At 43.1% G+C, this 24,352-nt stretch overlaps 1 protein-coding gene across 7 annotated transcripts; it reads right to left on the bottom strand.

Annotated features, from left to right (window-relative positions):
• Positions 1-10,908: 10,908 nt before the first annotated feature.
• LOC107761564 (putative inactive receptor kinase At5g58300) lies at positions 10,909-15,403 on the bottom strand. 7 transcript variants are annotated; one of them, XM_075252092.1, is made up of 3 exons: positions 15,193-15,403; positions 11,814-13,245; positions 10,909-11,722 (listed from the first exon to the last, which is right to left on the bottom strand). In XM_075252092.1, the coding sequence occupies exons 2-3, from the start codon at positions 13,237-13,239 to the stop codon at positions 11,076-11,078; spliced, it is 2,073 nt and encodes a 690-aa protein (XP_075108193.1). In that variant the 5' UTR covers positions 13,240-13,245; positions 15,193-15,403; the 3' UTR covers positions 10,909-11,075. The 7 variants fall into 7 exon arrangements, with proteins under 7 accessions (XP_075108193.1, XP_075108194.1, XP_075108192.1 ...); XM_075252093.1 differs by having other exon boundaries at positions 11,814-13,242; positions 15,193-15,402; XM_075252091.1 differs by having other exon boundaries at positions 11,814-13,505; positions 15,193-15,401.
• Between the last annotated feature and the right edge of the window lie 8,949 nt (positions 15,404-24,352).

The raw sequence follows: 24,352 nt of genomic DNA, 5'->3' as shown, positions 1-24,352 counted from the left end.
ACTTATAAATTTAATTGTTATCCGATTTTGAGGGTAAACAGATTGGTGCCCCACCGTGGGGCTGAGGATAATAGTGGCTATTTTATACAAATTTCTATAACACACACTACTTTACATTTGTTCTTTGGAGTATCTCTAATTTTAGGTTAAAGCTCAAAATGTCAAACTACCAGTCAGCACTTCTACATGTTGACGATGAGTCCGGTCATCACGGCAAAAATAACAACATAGTGCCTAGTGGCGAGGTACCACCTGTTGATCCCATCGGAATTCCGGTCGCTGACCCGATTGACGCCAACTCGCATGTGGCCATCAACGCAAATCTGTCTACCGACCCCGAGAATAGCGTCCGTAGTGAAGCTCGATCAGCAGCCCGAAATACACAAGACATTGGAGGGGACAGGATCAATTTACGGGTGATCTTTGAAATGTTGGAGGCTCAACAGGCGGCGATAGCCCAGTTACAGAACCAAAACCGCGCGCCGAGCAGAATTAAACTCGACCATCCCGGGAAGTCACCCGCATAAATGAATTGATCACAGAGAGACCGAATGAAAATGAATCAGGGACTAACCTCAAGATCATAAAAATGCTCAAGGAATTGACAAAACAGATAGAATCGGGGGAGAAGAAAATCAAAGCATATAACAAAAAGATGAAAACCTACAATTCCAAGGTCGACCAAATCCCAGGAGCACCCCCGATATTGAAGGGCCTGGATTCCAAGAAGTTTAATCAAAAACCTTTTCCTCCGAATGCAGCGCCAAAGCCGATCCCGAAAAAGTTTCGCATGCCCTAAATTCCTAAGTACAATGGAACGACCGACCCAAATGAGCATGTGACCTCCTATACATGCGCCATCAAAGGAAATGACTTGGAAGATGACGAGATCGAATCTGTCCTGTTAAAAGTATTCGGGGAAACTTTATCCAAGGGAGCTATGATATGGTATCACAACTTACCTCCTAATTCTATTGACTCATTTGCTATGCTTGCAGATTCCTTCTTAAAAGCACACGTCGGCGCTATCAAGGTCGAGACCAGGAAGTCATACCTTTTCAAAGTAAAACAAAAGGATAATAAGATGCTCAGAGAGTTCGTGTCTTAGTTTCAAATGGAAGATGATTGGGCCATTCAGGCTTTCACCCAAGGACTCAATATTCGGAGCTCGTTGGCTTTACAACAGTTGAAACAAAACTTGGTAGAATATCCGGTTGTCAGTTGGACCGATGTCCATAACCGGTATCAATCAAAAATCAGGGTCGAAGATGATTATCTTGGGGCCCCTTTCGGGTCCGTGTATCCCGTCAGAACCTTCGACAGAGTTAAGAGAAACGCGATCGTGAACCGAGATCAAACAAGGATCAGTATCAGCCGTACAATGGAGACCGAAGAAGCAGTGGGTCTGGGTGGAACCCTATGAGAAATGAAAGGAGAAATGACCGAGGTCAAAACAATCGAGGACTCATGAGCAAAAACAGCTTCGACAGGCCCGCCGAGCCTAAAGAAGCGCCAAGATTATCAGAGTACAATTTCAACGTCAATGCCGCCGCTATCGTATCTGCCATCCGACGGATCAAAGATACCGAATGGCCTCGACCTCTACAGTCCGATCCAACCCAAAGGGATCCTAACCTAATATGAAAATATCATGGCACTCATGGCCACAGAACAGAAGACCGCCGACAATTAAGAGAGAAGGTGGCCTGGTTGTTCAACAACGGACATCTCCTAGAGTTCCTGAGTGATCGGGCCAAGAACCACTTCAGGAACAGAGATTCTAATAAACAGACTGAGCAGGAGGAACCTCAGTACGTCATTAACATGATAATCGGTGGGTTTGACATTCCCCAGGGGTTGATGCTGAAGCGCACCAAAGTATCCATCACAAGGAAAAAATGAACTCAGGATTACGTACCGGAAGAAACCTTGTCTTTCAACGACGAAGACGCTGAGGGGATCGTGCAGCCCCACAATGATGCACTGGTAATGTCGGTACTCATAAATAAATCTCAAGCGTGTGTTAATTGGTCAAGGCAGCCCAACCAACATCATCAGATCGAGGGTCGTGGAATAACTCGGCCTACAAGATCAGATCGTACTTACGGTCCGAGTCCTGAACGGGTTCAACATGGCATGTGAGACCACTAAAGGGGAGATAGCATTACCGATGAGTGTCACCGAAACCATTCAGGAAGCCAAGTTCTATGTAATCGAAGGAGATATGAGATGCAACGCTTTGTTCGGGAGGCCATGGATTCACCAAATGAGAGAAATACCCTCGACACTGCACCAGGTGCTGAAATTCCCAACACCCGGAAGAATCAAAATAGTTTACGGGGAACAACCGGCCGCCAAGGAAATGTTCGCGGTCGATGAGGTGATCCCGGTATCCACACTCTCGACATTATCGATACCAGCTGAGTCCGAATCCAAAGATGATTCTGATGGCCAAAGACGAGGCCAAATAGCAATTATCGATACCAACCTCGACAGAATCGGAGAAATAAGGGGTAGACGAGGACGACGATTATAGAGTTCCCAGATCTTTCATAGCCCCCGACGATTCCAACGCTACCAAATCAATGGTTGAGGAACTGGATCAAGTCGTACTAATCGAACACTTGCCCGATCGAAAGGTATACCTGGGCACGGGGTTAAGCCCCTAGCTTAGGAAAAAACTCATTCCATTTCTTATAGATAACGAAGATTGTTTCGCTTGGTCCCACCTTGATATGACAGGGGTCCCACCGGAAATAACCACTCACAAGCTAAGCCTAGACCCGAAGTTCCACCCGGTCAAGCAGAAGAGGAGACCTAGTTTGAGGTCAAACGTGCTTTCATCAAGGATGAAGTATCTAAACTCCTTAAAATAGGGTCCATTTGGGAGGTTAAATACCCGAATTGGTTAGCAAACGTAGTGGTAGTCCCTAAATAAGAGAATAAATTAATAATATGTGTAGACTATAAAGACTTGAATAAGGCATATCCCAAGGACTCTTTCCTTCTGCCCAACATCGATCGCATGATCGATACAACGGCCGGCCACGAGATCCTCAGTTTTCTCGACGCTTATTCCGGGTACAACCAAATACAGATGAACCCGAGCGATCAAATAAAAAACCCCTTCATCACTAAGTACGACACCTACTGTTATAACGTGATGCCATTCAGACTAAAAATGCCGGTGCCACTTATTAACGCCTAGTAAACCGGATGTTCAAGGAACAAATAAGAAAATCAATGGAGGTTTACATTGATGATATGTTGTTTAAGTCCCTGCAAGCAGAGGACCATTTGAAACATTTGCAGGAAACCTTCAGCATATTGAAGAAGTACAATATGAAGCTGAATCCAGAGAAGTGTGCATTTGGAGTCGGATCCAGTAAATTCCTCGGATTTATGGTATCCAACCGGGGAATCGAGACAAACCCTGATAAGATCAAAGCCATTGAAGATATCACTATTGTGGACAACGTGAAGGCCATACAAAGATTAACCGGGCGCATAGCCGCCGTGGGGCGATTCATCTCGAGGTTTCCCGATAAGAGACACCGGTTCTTCTTACTATTGAGAAAGAAGAATAACTTCTCGTGGACCCCGGAGTGCCAACAGGCCTTGGAGGAGCTCAAGTGATAACTGTCGAGCCCACCGCTGCTTCACACGCCGAAGACAGACAAGCGACTATACCTGTACCTGGCAGTATCGAAGATAGCGGTAAGTGGAGTCCTAGTCCGAGAAGAGAAAGGTACGTAATTTCCCATTTATTATGTTAGCAGGACTTTAGGTGAGGCCGAAACTAGATACCCTCACCTAGAGAAATTAGTGCTCTCTTTGCTAAGCGCCTCTAGGAAGCTGAAACCGTATTTTCAATGTCACCCCATATGTGTTGTGACTACTTACCCATTGAGGAATGTAATGCATAAACCCGAGCTCTCGGGACGGTTGGTCAAATGGGCCGTGGAGATCAGCGGGTACGATATTGAATATCGACCCCGGACCGCCATTAAATCTCAAATATTGGCAGACTTTGTGGCTGACTTTATGCCGGTCCTAATACCCGAGGTCGAAAGAGAGTTATTGTTGAACTCGAGAACTTCTTCGGGGATCTGGACCCTCTTTACGGACGGCTCCTTGAACGCAAAGGTGTCTGGACTTGGCATCGTATTGAAGCCACCAATAGGCAATGTAGTTAGACAATCTATTAGGAATGTAAAATTGACTAACAACGAAGTCGAATATGAGGCCATGATTGCAGGTCTCGAACTAGACAAAATCTTGAGGGTGGAGGTGACCGAAGATAAGTGCGACTCCCTCCTTATGATGAACCAAGTTAATCGGATGTTTGAGGTCAGAGAGGAACGAATGCAAAAGTACCTGGATAAGTTGCAGGTAACTTTACATCAGTTCAAGGAGTTTACTCTACAAAACGTACCTCGGGATCAAAACAGTGAGGCCGATGCCCTTACTAACTTGGGTCGTCGATCTAGGATGATGAGTTCGACTCGAGGGCAGTCGTACAACTCATGAGATTGGTAGTGGAAGAAGGCCACGCCGAGATAAACTCAACGAGCCTAACTTGGGACTGGAGAAACAAATATATAGAGTATCTGAAGACCGGAAAACTGCCCTCGGACCCTAAGGAATCGAGAACTTTACGTACAAAGGTGACCGGGTTCATCCTGTCCGAAGACGGTACACTGTTTCGGAGAACGTTCGATGGCCCAATCGCAATATATCTAGGACCAGGAGACACCGAGTATGTTTTGAGGGAAATCCACGAAGGCAACTACGAAAATAATTCGGGCGCCGAATCATTAGTTCAGAAAATAATTAGATCGGATACTATTGGATCGACCTGGAAAAGGACGCTAAGGAGTTCATACGAAAATGCGACGAATGTCAAAGGCATACTCCGATGATTCATCAGCTCGGGGAGCTACTACATTCGGTCTTGTCACCCTGCCTATTCATGAAATGGGGGATGGACATCGTCGGCCCCCTTCCATGGGCACCCGGTAAGGCTTAATTAATATTGTTTATGACTGACTATTTTTCTAAATGGGTGGAAGCCCAGGCGTAAGAGAAAGTCAGGGACAAGGAAGTCATCGATTTCATTTGGGACCACATAATATGCCGGTTCGGGATGCCGGCCGAGATCGTGTGCAACAATGGGAAATAGTTCATCGGCAACAAAGTAAGTAAGTTCCTCGAAGACCATAAGATCAAATAGATCCCATCAACACCCTATCACCCTAGTGGGAACGGGCAAGCGGAGTCCACCAATAAAACCATACTCCAAAACCTCAAAAATCGATGCCAAAGGAAGATGAAAAGAAATCTTGCCCGAAGTCCTATGGGCATACCGTATGACCTCGAAATCCAGTACCGGGGCCACCCCCTTCTCGTTGGTTTACGGCTCCGAAGCCCTAATACCGGTCAAAATCGAAGAACGGAGTCTCAAATTCTGATATGCGACCAAAGAATCGAACGAAAAGGCCATGAATACGAGCTTGGAGCTGTTAGATGAAAGGCGCGAAGCCGCCCTTGTTCGGTTGGCCGCCCAAAAACAGCGGATCGAGAGGTAATACAATCGAAGATCCAACCTTCAACACTTCAATGTCGGGGACTTAGTGTTAAGGAAGGTCACACTAAGCACTCAAAATTCGAACGAAGGGAAGCTGGGGCCGAACTGGGAAGGTCCGTATCAAATTATCGAGATCACCGGAAAAGGGTCATACAAGCTCGTAGCAATGAACGGTGAGCAATTACCGAACAACTGGAACATAACTCACTTGAAAAGATTCTACTGCTAAGGTATGATCCAATTCATTCCTTTTATTTATTCACGTTATGGACTAACATTTGCAGGTGACTGGCAAAAAACGATACAATTTTTAGACCTGAAATCACGCGTTACACTATTTTTCCCTTGAACTAGTTTTATCCCAAATGGGTTTTCCGGTAAGGTTTTTAATGAGGCAACAGTAAATCGTGCTAACTTAGAATTGAAGGGCGTCTATGAACCGGTGTCAAAGATCATGACAACAGTATTCTAGGCTTCTCTATGATCAGCCTCAAACACTGGGGGACATCACCTTCGGATAATGACTTTAGCAAGGAAAGGAACTTTGTGATCGAATAGTCTCGGCTCGATCGGTAGGATTTACTGTAAGGGTCAAACGGTCAAATAAACCATGCCCACATAGACTGCTCGAACCCTGACATAAAGCTTGTACACATGTGTAATCGTATATATTATGCACAGAAATAAAAAGAAGTTTCTACCTTGCGGATAAATATCTTGTCCCTTAAAATATTTTTCCTTTTAAGGATTTTCCTACATTCGAACCCCTAAAGATATCGAGCCCAAGGGTCGCCTTTATCTGAGTTCAAAGGATCGCTCTCACTCCGGGACTGCCGTCCAAAGACAAACTCGGACGGCCCAGGCTATCAGATCCCGGGGGCACAAGACCTATTAGGCAGTGCCCGAATCTTAAAGGCTACGGCCATCCCCATTCGGGGACTGTTATCTTGGGCAAGCCCGGATAAACCGGGGTAACAAGCCCACTGAGCAACACCCGAACTAAAAAGTCTACGACCATACTAAAATGGCTCAGAGACATCCGAGACCCGTAACAAAAAACAAGGCCTTCAAAATTTCTAAACCAGTTCAAAAGGCTACCCTCGGCAAAATTATCATCTAAAATGTTCTAAGTATTTTGGGGAAAGTTTCAGATCATACCGAGCCCCCACGAATTGTAAACAAAATAATATCAAAAATACCTAATTATTACATGCTAAGGCATTTCGATATCTTTGCAGTCATATAGAACAAAGCAAACCAATGAAAAGATGGAAACTACAACTCGTATATTCAAGACACACACACACACACACATATATATATATATATATATATATATATATATATATATAGAAAGATCTTTACAGAGGCCAAACGGCCTTGACAAAAAAGGTACAAAAGTGCAAAATACAAAAACAAAGAAAAATATACAAAGTACTTAAACGGCTTGGTCTCCACCAGAGCCCGCCTTGTCACCGGGACCATCGGAGTCACCTCCGTCCTAGGATCCGCCCGATCCCTCGGAGTCTTCTTCATCCTCGGGGCACGCCAACTTCTTGGCCTCGGCCTCGAACCCCTTAGCGGTCATAATCTCGGCTAACACATCAAAACCCCGAGCATGAACCTCCTCGAGGACCTCCCTTCGGGACTGCCACTTTGTGTATTCAACCATGTCCCTTAAGCGGTCCTGGGCTGCTTCGGTGTCGGCCTTATACTGGGCCACCATATAGTTGGCATCAGCTCTGGTCACTTCAACCACCGACTTGGCCGCTTTGAGCTCTTTGGCAAGGGTTTCTCAATCGGAGACGACCGAGCTTAGCTGAGAGTGGAGCTCCTCAATTTTTTGGGCCTGCACCTCGGCCTTTTCCTTTGCCGCCCGAAGCTGGACCTCTATCGATGTTAACTGCTCCCGAGAAGTCTCCTTTTCTGAGGCCAGGCAGTCCATTCTACCTCTCTATTCTTCAGCCTCAACCTTGACTACATCCATCTCGGCTCGGAGTTGGTCGATCCAATCAATCTTCTGTTGGACCTACGGGTTCCGACCATTAGTCACTGTGTCTAGCTCATTGTCACTAACTTCAAATACTTTTACCTGTTCAACCAAGTCAGCGTGTTCCTTCCGAGCCACCTCCAACTCATCTCGAAGGCTTTTAGCCTCTCCTTCACGTTGCTCGCTGAGGAGTTTGTAGGTATCTCTCTTCTCAGTGAGCCTTCGGACTTCGGCTTCAAGCTTGTTCAGCTCGTCCCGATACCGAAGGAAAGTTTCATGGTGAAGCACTGAGTCCAACAAATACAAAGAAAAATGTTAGGATTATCTATGGATTAGTTTGAGTATAAAAAGAAAAATTGAAGTCATTGAGAGAGATATCTGAAGATACCCGGTTCAGCGCCTGTTGTGCTTCGTTGAACTGGCAGAGCGTGTCTACCTCGTTCATCTTGGCTTGGTCTTTCTCGATCACCAGGCACCGAAGGTAACTGGCCACCCCTACGGGGGCGGAGAGGACCTACAAAAAGAAGTAAATGGAGTGAGGACTTAATGATAAAAGAGGAATCCAAATATCACTTACTCAGGAAAAGAGTCTCACCGTGGGAACGGGCCTCCCAATGGCCCTTTCCCATGAGAGCTCAGAGTAGGGCATCTGTGATACGATACCCTCAACCCACTCCTTGAGTCGAGGGACAACATTCGGGCCCCGAGCGACGGTTGCACCACCATAAAACACCGATAAGAAAGAAGGAAATAAGTATAAAATCGACTTTCGAAAGTAAAATTATACTTACGTGAGGTATTCCACTTCTCGGGGAATAGCCTGCACTCGACTAGAATTAAGTCCGAAGTCTTTACTCGGACAAAACGGCCTTGCCATCCCCGATCCTGGTCCTCATCAATACTTGAGAACGGGGCTTTACTGGCTCGTCGCACAAGCTTTATCAGTCCCCCCGAAAGATTCGGGGATTGTATAAGCATAGAAGATGGTCGATGGTGAACGAACATCCATCGATTTTGTTTACAAAGAACCGGAGGAGGATTACGATCCTCCAGAGCGATGGGTGAATCTGGCCTAGGCACACGTTGTACCTTCTGCAGAAATCCAAATGACCGGATCCACTGGGCCCAATATAAAGGGATAAGCATAAACACTTAGGTATCCCTCGACATGGGTGGTAATGGCTTCATCGAGGTCGGGGACCACTATGTCCTTATCCGCCCAGTTACAGTCTTTTCGGACCGTGGGGATGATTTCTTCAGTAATCGAGCAGATGTTTCTCGAGACTTCCTCATACCGACCTTGTACGGATGAAGGTTTTTCAACCTTGATATCGGCGTTGACCGAGCATCCTCCGGGGATGAACATTTTCAAAGGGGGTTCAGGTACCGGTTCGTTGACAGCATCACGCGAAACGGTCTCCTCGGCTTCAGTAGCCGGCCGCGAAGTAGAAAGGGCTTCTTTCTGGGGAACAATTTTAGAAGTTTTTGCCATTTCTTTAGAAATTAGAGGGAAAATGGGGAAGGAAAGGAAGTTGAAGGATTGTACTTGTTGGCTTGAGGTGAAGATGGACAAGAGTTCTTGCAAAGGATCTCAAATAACCAGAGTAGAAGTGCTAGAAAGTATTGAAATCTTTAAGGTACGAGGGTAGAAGGTTTAGATGTAAAGTTAAAATGAAGGAAGGGGTATTTATAGTATTTCAGCGGCGGTTCGCATCCAGGAATTTCGACCGGTGGTTGACATACATTTAATGCCATTAAGACTTGACTGGCGAGACGTTTCAGTTGTTTTGTCGTTTCTGTCGCGGTGTATCGAAGTAAGAATCGGGAACTCGTGTCGTTTCTCGTCGTCTACTCTCCGAAAAACGAGAGGACTATCTGTATGCGGGTGAAATCGAGCTCGTGGTGCATCCTAACCTCCGACATGGTGAGCCAGGCTCGAGACATGGCAATAAAAAATTGAAAATCGACCCCAAGTCTCACCGGGCTAGAACCCGTGGGCAGAACGCATGTCTTCGAGAATATCGAAGCCATGGTCCCGGAATCGGTCCTAGCCTCGAATGACTTCGAAGAAACATTGTCAGCATATTCAACAGGAGACCGAAGTATCCGTGACCGATCGGATATTACGGAGGGGATCTCGGCATGTATCAATAACGAATCGACAATTAGTGAATCAAGAGATCTTTTATCTTCTATAGAATTGTACCTAAAGTAGGACTCCCCTACTATATAAAGGGGGTCTGATAATTCGTTTGACACATTGTAACATGCATTCCAAGGCAATATACCATTATTTTTTTCTGTTATTAGTTCTTTTGCTTTCGTTCGTCGGTGCTTGTTGTTACGAGCCCGAATCGAGAGCAAATATTTCACCAAGGCTTAAATCGTCTTCCTCGTGTGGCTTGAGCTTACTTCATCCTTATTTATTTAATTTATCTTTATTTACTGCTTTGTGTCAAATAAACCTGCGTATCCTTAAAACCACTTACAAATTTAATTGTTATCTGATTTTGAGGGTAAACGCATATAATTGTTGCAGAAAACATACCTGAAGCGGAAGCCATTATCGCGAAACGGAAGCGTTTCCGCCGCCTTTAGTGATGGAAAAGAAGAATAGAATAGGTGGGTCCATCAAGTAACCGATCGAACAGACGATATTTGCTCAATAATTAAATATTAATTACGGGCCTTAAGCCTATTGGGCCACCCATATTCATAGGAAAATCTTACATGCCCAGTATAATCCCACTAGTGGGGTCTGGGGAGGGTAGTTAGTACGCAGACCTTACCTCTCCCCCAGGGTAGATAGATTGTTTCCAATGGAACCCTCGGCTCCCTCCCTCCAAGAACTCCCCACCTTGCTCTTGGGGTGACTGAACTCACAACCTCTTGATTGGAAGTAGAGGGTGCTCACCACTAGATCAACTCACTCTTGTCTCTACGACTATGCATCGTCGATCTATATATTTTTTGACTTCATAACATATTATCTAGAGAGAGAGTATGGCGAGGGACATGAAAGTTCCGCTTTGAAAAATAAAATTTGAGTTTTTTTTTATATGTAGTCAAACTAATAATAGCCTTAAAGTGATTAGACTTGTTTTAGTAAATAAAGATAGAAATCATGAAATAGGGAGTATATATATCTAGTGCATTTGGGTGTGCTGTATCCAATCTAAAGCAGTAGAGCGTCAACAAGTTCCGTTTGTAAACAATTTAAGATCTAATTATTACAATTGCTAATTTCTACCTTAGCATTGCCCTAGGCACAGTGCTGCATTGGCCACTTGATGGAAAAGAAAAACAGAAAGAATCCAAAAAGAGAGCTCCAAAAAGAAAACAAAGGTTCTCATTTATATTGAGCTGATAAGTTTCTACACAGGCCAGAACAGGATATAGCATCAAGATAAAAAGCACTTATATGTCCAATAACATGCAAAGCTGGCAATGGAGATAAATTGCATTCTTAAGTTTCTCTAGAATCAAAAAACTAACTTATTAAATTACTAGGTTCAGATCAGGGGTTTGTGCATTAGAATCCTTAGACCTGTTGTCCTCAGAGGAAGGCCTTGTCTCGCCTTCTGGTTGTCGAATATCTTCAATCATTCTAACCACTTCTCCCATACTAGGTCTCATATCAGGTACCTTTGCTACACAAGCAAGTCCAATCTGAAGCATCTGCACCATCTCTTCTTCAATATTCTGGTATTTCAACAGCTCTACATCGAAAACTTCAGCAGTCCATTCCTCTCTAACAACCGACCGCACCCACCTAGGCAAGTCAACTACCTCATCATGTCCTGATAATGGGATAGGGGATTTGGCTGTCAGCATTTCTAGGAGCAACACTCCGAAGCTATAAACATCGGATTTTTGTGTCCCTTTCCGCGTTTCAATCACTTCTGGAGCGCGGTAACCAGCACATCTATACTTAAATGGTATGTAGTTCATTAGAGGTGTTAAGCCAAAATCAGAAATGCATCCATCTTGGTCTCTTGTGAGAAGTATATTGGAGGACTTGATGTTCCCATGAGTAAATTTCACTCCACCTTCAGTGTGGATGTGGGCAATTCCTTTCGCTGCTCCTAGAGATATCTTCAATCTTGTATCCCAGTCTAGTGGAGTTCTACCAATACCGCTATTACCTGTACTCATTATCAAGATTATGTAAAATTAAAGCAAAAAAGTATGAATCATTACTGATAATCAAAAATCAAAGCTTTAAGTAAATTGTACCATGTAAGGCGGCTGACAAGCTACCAGCAGGCATGTATTCGGTAACAAGAAGTTTCTCATCCTTGGAATAATAATATGCACGGAGTGGCACAATATTAGGGTGCCTCCCAACCCTTCCAACAATCTCCATATGCTGTTCAAACTCTTTTTTAGCAGCACCTACTTCCCTCAGCCGTTTCACCACCACAATCGTCGCCTCATCCAAGACAGCTTTGTAAGCTGTTCCGTAACTCCCTTTACCAAGAACCTCTGCGGAAGCTCTAAGAAGATCCTCCAGATTGAAGCTGTAAGTGCAACCTTCAAAGAATACCAACTTGTTCTTCTCAGCATCTGGCACCCCACTTCCAAAGTCCTCAGTCTTCTCGCTCCTTCCCCCATTAGCCAGTGCCACTTTTTCTTTAATCGTGCTAGTGTTGTCACTTACTTTCTTTTTCAAACAGCAGAAGGAGATAGCTAAAACTAGGAGAAAAATCAACGAAGAAGCCACAACTGCGATGGCAATGATGGTTCCAGTACTTAGTTTCTTAGAGTTGACAGTCTTTGGTCTTTCAGGTGGAGATAAGCTATCTGCTGCTGGAGAAGGTGATGGAGAATTCAAAGAACAGCTAGTTAGAGGTGTCCCACATAAACGAGAGTTTCCCACGAATGATGAAAGTGGAAACTTTTGGAGGGAGTTCGGAACTGAGCCATTTAGCATGTTGTAACTCAAATTCAAGTGGTTTAACTTGAGGGTGTCAAGGCTGGGGATTTCTCCTCTCAATGAATTGAACTGTAGGTTCAACACAGATAATCGCGACAAGCTCTTGATCGTGGCGGGAATTTTTCCAGTTAAAGAGTTGAACGATAGATCTAGTACACCAAGTCGAGGAGATAAAGAAACAGGAATATCACCAGAGAAGTTATTATGCTGAAGGTAGACAGATTGGAGGGAAGGAATTGAAAAGAGATCAGAAGGAAGACTTCCATTAAGATAATTGGCTCTTAAACTAAGGACTTTAAGAGCGTCTAGCTTTCCTATACTGTTAGCCGGGATAGGACCAAAAAGTCCAACAGCAGGTAGATGGATTGCAATGACTCTGGTTCCATCTTTGTTGCAAGTGATACCAGCCCAAGATTTGCAGATAGGGATAGTCAAATTCCAGTTGAGTTTTCTTATATGAGGAACAGAGTTTGCAAACTCGAGTAGAGCCTGTCTATCGGAATCAAGATCAGCTATAACATGAGGAAAATTTGATAGCAAGGAAATAAGAAAAGCAACAGCTGCCAATAAATATTGGAGCTTCATTATGTTTTTACTGATCTGGCTCGCAAACATGCTAAAGCAAGATTTTAGTTGCAGCAGCCCTTCACTTCTTGCTTTTCTGCGTAATGACTTTGAGGAGAATGAAACACAATTAGCTGGTTCCTCTTGGAGGAAGCAGCTCATTCACTACTGTGAAAGGGAGATTAATCAGTTTGCTACAAGAACTGGAAGAAACATTAACATATTCAGGTGCAAGAAAACTATATAATCAAGAAGCAGTATCAGCTAAAGAAGTACAAAGAATGAGAATGCCAAGAGGAGGAAATTCATTGGTTACATGACAGAAAGAATAAACAAAGATTATGCCTTACTGACTTTTAGTTCTATATATATGGCACTCAAGTGAACTGGCTATGTGGAAATTGATTGAATCCTCAAAAGTCACTTACCTATATATGATATGCATGAAAAGGAAACTTGAGTTAGTTTACCTCTTCACATTGAAAATGAATCAATCAAGGAGGCAAGAACCATGACAAATACTGATTGAAGTATTCACTGAAGACAGATTTTGAAAGGGGGTGGGGAGAGAAGATTTATTGCATACTTTGGTCTAAAGTCCTTTTGGTAATAAAGTCATTCTTTTTCTATTATTAGCCCACTAAAAAGCAAGGTGCCAATTACTTTTTTAAATTCCTATAAGCTGTTCATTATAAAGCAAGAGCAGAAAACTTGAAAGTCTTTCTCTAAACATGGATGATTATCAGAATTTCTTATAGAATGAATACACTCTAGATTTTACTCTTTATCCAGTATTCTATCTATATAATCGGAGGGAAGATGCATTGCATTGCCTTTAGTAATGGACTCGGAATAGTCCTAAAAAAGATGCCCACTTATAAAAGATTACCAGAATCAGAAGATTTAGGAACATAAAGATAATATATTACAAGATAATAAGGAGTTGATATTGTACATATAAAACAAATGTAGCATCAAGTCAAAAGTTGAAGCTTCATTATTTAAGCAAATTTGAAAGAGTTCAATGTTGTTCATGACCTTTTCAATGTGGAAAAGTAAAATTGGCATATAACAATGATAGAGTATTGTCAGGCCCAGTAATCCAACAACAAATCTTGTATATTATGCATTGGAAATTATGTTCTGTTGATAGAATTATCAATTTTTTTTAAAAAAAGAAAGTATACTAGACTAAGGAAGTGTAATGCTAAAGAGTGTCACAAAAGGGAAAAAGAAGAAGTGATCCCCACATTTTAAAGTGATCCCCAGAAAGCAAAAAAGATTCAAAATAAAGAAAAAGCAAAAGTTGAAGGGGTTTCTCCTTTATTCAAAGAAAGAGATGGAATTCTATGCTAAAAAGCATTAGGTACCACTGATGTACACCCACAAACAAAGCACCCCTCTTTTTGTGGCATTAACAAGGGGGGCTTTGTTAAGCAACACATATAATTAATTGCATTCCTAAGAAAAAAAGCCATCAACCAAACCAAATTTTCTGATGTCAAAACCTGAAATCATACTATGGACGATTAATGAAGAGAGTGAAAATCATGAAAGATTATAGTTCAAGCAAAGATAAAAAAGATTAGGCTGTTTCTTCTCATTTGTCTAAAATTTCGTGGACAAAGTTATCTATTACCAGTACTAGTATGAGATGACAGATGTCCCGCGGAACCGTGCAGGTAAAACACTTCACACACCCAGGGTAGCGGATGAACCTCCTTCCCAGAAAATTATATTGTTTATACAAGGTTAAAATTAATTTTTATGAATATACGTAGATTTTGAATCACCAAATAATAAAAAAAACATGAAATCTAATTGGTAATGACATGTAAAGCAGCTCATTATTAGTTTGTTACCCGCTTACTTCAAAATGATTAGCAAAACAGCATCCCTTCGCGATACGAATAACAACAATAACATGCTCAATGAATTCCCACAAGTGATGTTTGGGAAGGTAAGATGTCCACAACCTTACCCCTTTCCTAAAAGGGCGGAGAGACTGCTTCTGATAGACAATCGACTTCTTTCACGATACAAATGAGAAAAAAAACACAAACAGATACGCTTATTTGTCACATATAGAAAAAGGAAAGACAAAAGAAAACTCACGAAAGACAAGCTTAATTCTTGATGTTGAAAACACCAGAATGGATGAGGAGCTGTTATATCTGAAAAACACTGGAGAGCATCAGTTTTAGTAAAATAAAAGGAAGAATAGAATTTAGATGGTCAGTTTCAACAGCTCTTGTGTAGGTATAAACAGTGAGAGAATTTAGCTGTTTGATTTTGGGAATTTGAAAATGATGATTCCAACGGTATTCTTCTAACCAGAAAAGGAATTGTGGGAAGTTAAAGGTCTCTCATTTAATGTGGTTATTATTAGTACACTAGTAATACGGATTTAGCAGGTCATTAAAACAGAAAAAAATGCAATTTTTATTTTGAGTTAATACTGTTTTTAGCGACTCGCTCGGCACCCACATTTCAGGCTTTAAATTTTTAATAGTAATGCGTAGCTGATTATATAGTAAAGCTAATGAAAATGATCGGTACCTTACTAAATGCTAGAGATGGGTACCTTACTAATGAAAATGATCAGTAACTCACAATATTAGGTTTAAAAAAATTTGCAATGCCGTTATATATATCAATTAGTTTTTTGGCTTTTTACAAATTTGTTTTTAGTTTTATGATGTTACCTTTTTTTTATACATGAGAGATTTATTTTTACACATAAGAGATCTGTCTTTTATAAATAAGGGATCTAAAAAGATCATTTTCTTAAATTCAAAATTGTATAAAAGGCAAAATTGTACAAATAGCACCCAAAATTAATAGTAATGTATATAAATACGGGTTATTTATGTAAATTTCATTAAAACACACTAAAAATTAGAAATTATTGTATACTTGGCAATATCCAGGTCGTAACAAAGTGAACAGTACTATTTGTAACGGGTATCTTCCTACCAACGCTATTAATGCTGGACGCGGTCAAGGTTAACGTCATGTATTAACGACGCACTTCTTTTCCGTTTTGTCGTTGTCGTAAGATCTTGATGTACAATTGCGTCACCGCTAGCTGTTTAAAATTCCCAACGGCTGTAAATTTATGTTTCGCAAGTATAATATCCCTTCTATCTTTTCGTACTACTCGTAGTAGACTAGTAGTTACTATCTTGAAATTGAAAATCTACCAAATAAGATGTGTACGTTAGCGAAGTTCCAATGACCATGCTTTTCTTGCAAATAATTGCACAGAAAAGGCGTAATTATAATGTATACCTACAACAATTAGTACTTACGTTTCTAACTCTCCCAACGTTTCGGTGATAATTATTATGTCTCAAATTCAAAGTTAAAGATTTGATTCTTACAATTAAAGGGTTGTTCGATATATAAAATATTTGTGTTTGACCAATTCAACTAATTAAATTTATACAAACAGGGGTTAATTTGAGTTAATAATAATAATATCTTAAAGATAAAATTCTCGGTATGGTGATAAATAACATGTATATCTATTCCAAAGGTTACGATGGTGCACAATAATGACAATATTCAAAGACCCAAAAGGAAGAAACATAGCATTAAATAGTGATGAATAGTAATAAATGACATTTATGTAAATAAAACGTATAGGTCACCCGACAAAGGATGAAATCAGTAGATGTTCTTTCTGACAATGATGAATGATAGATCAGCCTTTGAATATTCGAATTATTCTTGGATCAAGTGGAGAAGTGTGGATCAGAATCTTAGTAAAAAGGTTATTTTCTCTCAATAAAGTCAAAGTATATTTCACAAATGAATATTTTATGTCTCATATCATTGTGTCTCTTTCTATTTATAGGGAACATGTTCTTAGAAACCCTAACAGTACGAGTGCAGAGAATATCCACTAGAATATACGCTTTAATGTCCTATCTTGGAACTAGCCGTTATAACTCTGTCAAGGGTATTCGACCTCGGCCTCGATCCTTGACAACTCTTCGACCTCAGTTCTTGCTGACTCTTCGACCACGACCTTTGTTGTTTCTTAAGCCACTTCGATACATGGCGGCCTGGGAGTGTTTCGCTAATGCCATCCTGACTTAAGTATTCTAGAGACAGATTTTGGCCCATATAGTTAGTCCCTCCGCTCATCGAGGTCGTCCCCGCTTAACGAGGTCGATGAGTGGATAGTGTCGTTTGTGATACAATTTTATCGAGCTGGCTATATAGGTCGTGGTCGTGGAGATAGGGCAGTGTGGCCTTCTGAGGCCCGCACATTTTGAATTCTTTGAATTTTTCGGGAAATCTGTTGGATCCATCTCGTCCAAGAGAAAAGGTGACATCGTGACATCATGCGTCACAATGACATCGTTTCTCGATGTGTCGCATCGATTCAAGTGTGACCCTCGATTGGCTCTGTCGTTTCGATATTCGTGCTAATCATGGCCTGCCGTTTCGATTCTGGTGCCCCCAAATCTTATAAATAAGGGATGGTTTGTTGATTTTGAAACTTTTTTCAAATTCCTTCTTCTTCTTAACCAAGAGCTTCTCCTTCATCTTCTTCACAGAATCCTTGCAACTCTCTGTTGTTTTCGAAAATCGTTTCCTTTGGCTTTACCATTTTTTTCTGCAACAATGTCCTTGCAATCATCAGATATTCATATGGAAGATCACTCTGTTGCATTAGACGTTATTTTTCCTGATCAAGGGGGAAGATGGCGGAACTGTCGCCGAGGAGGAAAGTTTACCCACTGTAGAGGAGATTGTACCCCAATATCCAGATGCCAAACCGGACTTCTATAAGGCACCAGAAGTGGTGATGGAGCGGTTCAAATCTGCGATGATGGTAGAGCGATTAGCCGAGCTCAAGGTTAGACTCGGCCTACCTGGTCATGTAGACTTGATCCCAGCGGGCGATGATGAGGTTTGGGTTCACCGTCCCGGCTTCTGCGCCCTTTACGCATACCTATTCTTGATTGGGTACTCGTTTCCTTTACCGCCGCTGATAGAAGACTTATACCGGTACTACAATGTGTGTACGATGCATCTTTCCCCTTATATCTTTAAGGTGGCCATGATGTTGACGAAATTCGTTGAATTGCCCGATGTTGACATTACAGTGCGCCACCTGATCCATCTCTTCGCCCCTTATTTTTATCGAGGGACCTTGTTAAATCTTTGCTACCACGGAGGAAAATGCTTGGTGGTGAGGATGGATGACAAAGCTAGTTGGCACTTCTAGCTCGACTACTTCTATGTCAGGACCGAAGATGTAGTGTCCACCGTCGCAGACTTCCCCGAGGCTTGGAACCCTACTCGTGAGTGCTCGTATCAGATTAAATACTTTATATTTCTAATGTTCTCCTTGTTAGCGGTCGGTTAACCGGCTTTCTCCTTTTTGCAACTATTATTCGGCCTCTTCAGATGATAACCCACATCGTTTATTGGGTTAGACAGATCCTCCCTCATACAGTGGGGGTGCGTGATTGGTCGATCTTCTCACAGAGATTTCGGCCATCTCCTCCTTCGGCATGTAACCTTTTCCCTACCATCAATGCCTTGATTTCTTTGCCCGTTTTCCTTCGCTGATTTTCCTCTTTCCCGTTTTTCCTTAGGTTCGGCCAAGGGGTCTACAAGGAAGTCGAGAGCTCCCACGCCCTCATTCGGGAAGAGGAAGGCCATTACGCCCTTAGTTTCTGCCCCTGTTTCGACTGCGACTGATCCTATTTATGTTCCAACTCCTCACGTCGTCGTGCCCAACTTTGTTTCCACTTCGGCCATGGAAATTTTAGCTCCTCCTCTATACTCTCTTATCGACGAGGATGATGAGACTTTGCCTAGTGATGGAGATCTCCAACATCCAAAGAGGAGGTCCGTGAATGCCGGTGACGAAGTCACCCTGGCCATTGATGCGGCGGAAGGGGACTTTTTGTTGCGTGAGACGGCGACAATTCTTGAGGGAGATGATGTCGAGTCGAGTCTCGAGGATTCAAGGTCGGTGAGAGCCGATGTAGATGTATATGTTCATTCTGCGGTGATGGAGACCTAAGGGGCGGCTGCTGACGTTCTTGACCCTTCGCAGCCAGAGGAGGCATCGACTTCTCAAACAACCATAGATACCTCATTGCCTGCTAACGAGAGGGGAAAAAGCACTGCTGAAGAGGGCGATGAGTCAGGTTCCGATATCTATGTGGACGACCTAGGATGATCGAAGAAGGGCTTACCCAGCTTGAGGTAAGGTTGGAGGGGTCTACGAGGACTATCTCGATCCCTATAGATCATGATATGTTGGTGAACACAGAGGAGGTAGTCCCTTTCCTCGGTCCTCTCTGTTCCGAAATAAAGGGTAAGACCCTTAAAAAAATAAATGATGGCGCTTTGTCGAGGAGCATTGTTGGCCTTGATCTTAGAGTGAGTGTTTGTTCTTCGACCTTTCTTTCTATTTTTCAGGGCGTCTTTGGTTCTGACTTCTTTCCTCTCTTTCCTTTTTATGATTGCAGACGGTGATTTTGGAGATTGAGAGCGCCCAAAGAGAGAAGAGGTGTAAAGTAATCTTTGTAAAATTGAAAGATAAATACTTTTAGTATCGCGGCAAGTATAGAGATCTCCGCAGGCGATTTTGAGAAGGCGGCAACATGCAGGCCCTGCGGGACGAGTTGAAAGAGAAGGACGATGAGCTGGTGCAGGCCATCGAGAAGTGTAGCGTCATTGAGGGGACATTGAGGAACAGGGAAGAAGGGCTTGAGGTTAGCAGGGGCGTGGAGGCCCAATGCAGTGATCTTCAAGCTCAAGTGGTCGAGTTACGAGGGTAGTTAGAAGAGTGCCGAATTCAGCTGGAGGCCCTCAATAGTGAGATCGTCGAGAAACAAAAGGAGCTTGAGAAGGCAGAGTCCTCTCATTTGGATGCTCGGAGGAAGACAAAGATACTTGAGTTGGAGAATAAGACTCTCCGATCCGAGCGGGAAAACGATCAACCAACAGCAAGAGCTAAGGAAGATCGGCTCGAGGAGAGGATCGGGGAGCTGGAGAAAGACAACTCCGTCCTTCATAATCTAATGACCGCATTGGAGGCCGAGAAGGCTCAATTACTTGCACAACCGTCCTCTTCCCATGCTTCTAATTTTCCCAATGTACCTCGTGAGTTATATGAAGAATGGATCCATGTTGAGGCCCAGTTAGATATGTTTCGAGATTTGCATGCGGCGGGGTCCGTTTTTTAGGTTGCCCTTGGAGATGCTCGGGTTAAGACTCATGAAGCTAAAGTCGCTTGTGGATATGATCCCACTATGCCTCATGCTGATGATGAGGATAGGGAAGAGGGTGTGGACCGACTCGAGGAGGACGCCTAGTATGATACCGCTTATCCCCAAGGGGAAGGTGGCGAGGGAGACGAGTGTCGAGATGGTGAGGTCGCAGAGGCCCATGATGGCGAGGGCCAATAGTCTTTTTCTTAGAATTCTTTTGTATTTTGTCTTCCTCTTTAAGAGCCCTTGTAATGAACTTTGCAGATTTTTGTATATGGGAACTTAAGTTGTTTGTGTACCTTCTTCTATACATGTTACTTTTTTTTGTGCTCATGTACTTTTCCTTTGTCGTTTTCTTGTTTACGACTTCTGATCTTTCTATTATCGTTGTCATCTAGTTGGTCGTAGCCTTGTTGACGGTTATTTTGGGCCGTGTCCACCTTTTGTTTATATAAGTCGAGTATGCCTCTTTATTTAGATTAGGCTAATAGATGTTGTTTGAACTTGGCTGATTTTGGTCTTTTTACAAGTCGTGGCTGAGGGCTAAGGGGTGTTGTTCGAGTTGGGTCGAACTTTACCCTTTATTAAGTTGTGGCCGAGGGCCTATCGGTGTTGTTCGAGCGTAGTCAAATGTAACCTTTTATTAAATCGTGGTCGGGGGCCGATAGGTGTTGTTCGAGCGTGGTCGAACATAACCTAGTATTAAGTCATGTCCGAGGGCCGATAGGTGTTGTTCGAGCATGGTCGAACATAACCTAGTATTAAATCATGGTCGAGGACCGATAGTTATTGTTCGAGCGTGGTCGAACATAACCTAGTATTAAATCATGGTCGAGGGATGATAGGTGTTGTTCGAGCATGGTCGAACATAGCCTTAACACAAAAAAGTGTCATGATAAACGTAAGTTTCTTATTACTTCGACGTTGTTGTTTTGGTTACATACTTGGAGAGAGTTACAAATTTTGGGATGTTGGCTGGCATTCCAGTCCCAGTCTACCTAGTCCCTTAATTGTTTGACTTGGAGAGTATCGAGGAGTCGAGCAATGAAAGAGTAAAAAACAGTCTTTCCCTCGCGTACTTTGACTTGAAGTGTTCCCTTCGTCGCCTCATTAAAAACTTCCTTGAGAAAACCCAAATGGGAAAAAACTCAAGTGAGGGAAAAAGAGTACGACTTGGGGGACACTTTTTCTCTTACAAGTTGAAGTATTTGGGGTGGTTGTTGTTCCAATTGTTTGGTAGTAGATTTCCTTCCATTGTCTCTAATTGGAATGAACCCTTGTTTGCTTTGGCTGAGATTTTGTACGGACCATCCTGGTTTGTTCCCAGCTTACCTTCCCGTGGGTCTTTGCTCGCTTGAGTTTTGGCTTTTAGCACGTAGTCCCCGACTTTAAACAGTCGAACCTTTGCTTTCTTGTTGTAATAACATTCTGCTTGATGCTTTTGGGAGACCATCCTTACGTACGCTATATCTCTTCGTTTATCGATTTCGTCGTGTTCCTGCCTTCTACTCTCATCATTACTCGTACTGCTTTCGTGGGAGTACCTTAGGCTGGGTTCTTTGACTTCGGCCGGTATTACTGCCTTGGTCCCATAAACCAAAGAGTAGGGCGTCTCTCATGTGCTCGTCTTCGGAGTTGTTCGGTACACCCATCATACTTCTGGCAGTATTTTCGGTCATAGTTCCTTGGCGTCTTCGAGCTTTTTCTTCATGATGTTTAGTATGGACTTGTTGGAGGACTCTGCTTGTCTGTTACCCGCTGGGTGATATGGGGTTGAAAGTATCCTCTTGATATGCCATTTCTCGAAAAATTAAACGATTTTCTTTCCCGTGAACTGGGATCCGTTGTCACAGCTGCTCTCCTTGGGTAGGTCAAATCGGCAGATGATGTTCCTCCATATAAAGGTGATCACCTCTTGTTCCTGTATTTAGGCGAACGCTCCTACTTCCACCCATTTAGAGAAATAGTCAGTTAAAACCAAAAGGAATCGTACATTATATCGTCCTGTTGGGAGGGGGCCCACGATGTTCATTCCCCATTTGACGAATGGCCACTGGGAGGTGACCGAGTGGAGGTGTTCGCCTGCTTGGTGAATCATTAGGGCGTACTTTTGGCATCGCCCGCCCGTATGAGACATCTCACTAATGCTCGATTGCCAGAGTGAGCACCGCAATGGCCTTCATGTACTTCTTTGAGGACGCGCTGGGTCTGATTTGGGCCCAGCCATTTCTTCATAGAGCCGTCGTAAGTTCTCTTGTATAGGTCTCTATGGAGGAGATTGTATCTGGCTGCTTGCATTCTTAGTTTCTTGGCTTCTTTTTTGTCGTCTAGGAGTGTGTCGTTCTACAAATATGCGATAATATGATTGCACCAATCCCAAGTTAAGTTTACGGTTCTTACCTCGATTTGGTCTAGTGATGAGTTGAGGAGGTGGACTACGCTTTTTTCGCCGGTCGTGATGCTTTTGGTAGTTGCAGCCATTTTGGTGAGGTCGTCCGCTTCGGCATTCTACGCACGTGGTATCTGGTCGATCTGGCATTCGTAGAACTCAGACAGTAGCTTGCAGATCTCGGTATGATATTTTTGCAACCTTTGTTCCTTGATTTGGAAAGTCCCTGTGACTTGGTTGACTACGAGATAGGAATCACAACGGAGTTTCAACCGCTTCGCCCCATACTTGAGTGCTAGCCTTAATTCTGCAATTATGGCCTCATACTCGGCCTCGTTGTTAGTCATATCCGGGCACCTTATGGACTGGCGAATTACTTTACATGTAGGGATCTCGAGTACGAGTCCCAGTCCGAATCCTGATGTGTTGGATGTGCCATCGGTGTATGGGACCCAGAGGTCTTGTGTTTGGAGGGAAGCTTGGATGGCTTCCTTTTTTACTCAGGCATTATCTCTGCGCTGAAGTCTGGGACGAAGTCGGTGAGCACTGCGACTTTATCGCCCTTCGCATCTGGTATGTGATATCATGCTCGCTTAGCTCGATGGCCTACTTGGCAAGTCTCCCCGGTAGTTTTGGTTTATGCAAAATGCTCCTCAGGGGAAAGGTTGTAACGACCGAGATGGGTTGGCACTGGAAATAGGGTCTAAGCTTTCATGAAGCTACGACCAATGCTAGGGCTAATTTCTCGAGGCGTGGGTACCTCATCTTAGCATTGACAAGTATTTTACTGATGTAAAAAATAAGAGATTGTATACATTTTCTTTCTCAAACCAGGACCATACTCACTACTACTTAGGAGACGGTGAGGTAGATGAGGAGGTGTTCCCCTGGTTCAGGCTTCGAGAGCAGAGGTGGTGATGATAGGTATGCCTTCAGCTCTCGTAGAGCTTGGACGCACTCGAGAGTCCATTCGAGGCTGTTGTCCTTTTTGAGTATGCCAAAAAAAAATATGACATCTATCAGACGACCGCGAGATAAATCTCGATAGGGCAGTGATTCGACCAGTCAACCTTTGGACTTGCTTCTTGGTAGTCAAGAGTTCTGGTATACCCTCGATAGCTTTGATTTGGTCTGGTTGACCTCAATCCCCCGTTGTGACACCAAAAAACCCAAGAACTTTCCCGAGGCTACGCCAAATGCGCATTTCTCCGGGTGTAGTTTCATTCTGTATTGTCTTAGTATGTCGAAAGTTTCTTTCAAATGATTGATGTGATACTATGCCTTTACATACTTGACCAACATGTCATCTATATATACTTCAATGGTCTTGCCGAGCTGGTCTTTGAACATCTTTGTGACCAATCTTTGATATGTAGCCCCCGCGTTCTTCATCCCAAACGGCATGACCCTATAACAATACGTTCCTTGGTGGGTGATGAACGTGGTCTTCTCCTGGTCTTCTTCCTCCATAAGTATTTTGTTATAGCCTGAGTACACATCCAAGAAACTTAATAGCTCGTGCTCGGTCGTTCCGTCGATGAGTCATTCGATGTGGGGTAACGGGAACGAATCCTTCAGACATGCTTTGTTCAAGTCTGTGAAATTCATGCACATCCGCCATTTCACCTCTTTTTTTTTACCA

Source organism: Nicotiana tabacum, chromosome 4 (assembly GCF_000715075.1).
Source record: "Nicotiana tabacum cultivar K326 chromosome 4, ASM71507v2, whole genome shotgun sequence".
NCBI lineage: Eukaryota > Viridiplantae > Streptophyta > Magnoliopsida > Solanales > Solanaceae > Nicotiana > Nicotiana tabacum.
The sequence above is the reverse complement of the archived record's forward strand: the minus strand, read 5'-3'. Positions and strand labels throughout refer to the sequence as shown.

Coding starts and splice junctions, on each gene's coding strand:
- LOC107761564 (XM_075252092.1), bottom strand. CDS start 13,239: ATGAGCTGCTTCCTCCAAGAGGAACCAGCTAATTGTGTTTCATTCTCC. Junction 11,723..11,813: donor CTTGTCAGCCGCCTTACATG/GTACAATTTACT, acceptor TAATGAGTACAG/GTAATAGCGGTATTGGTAGA.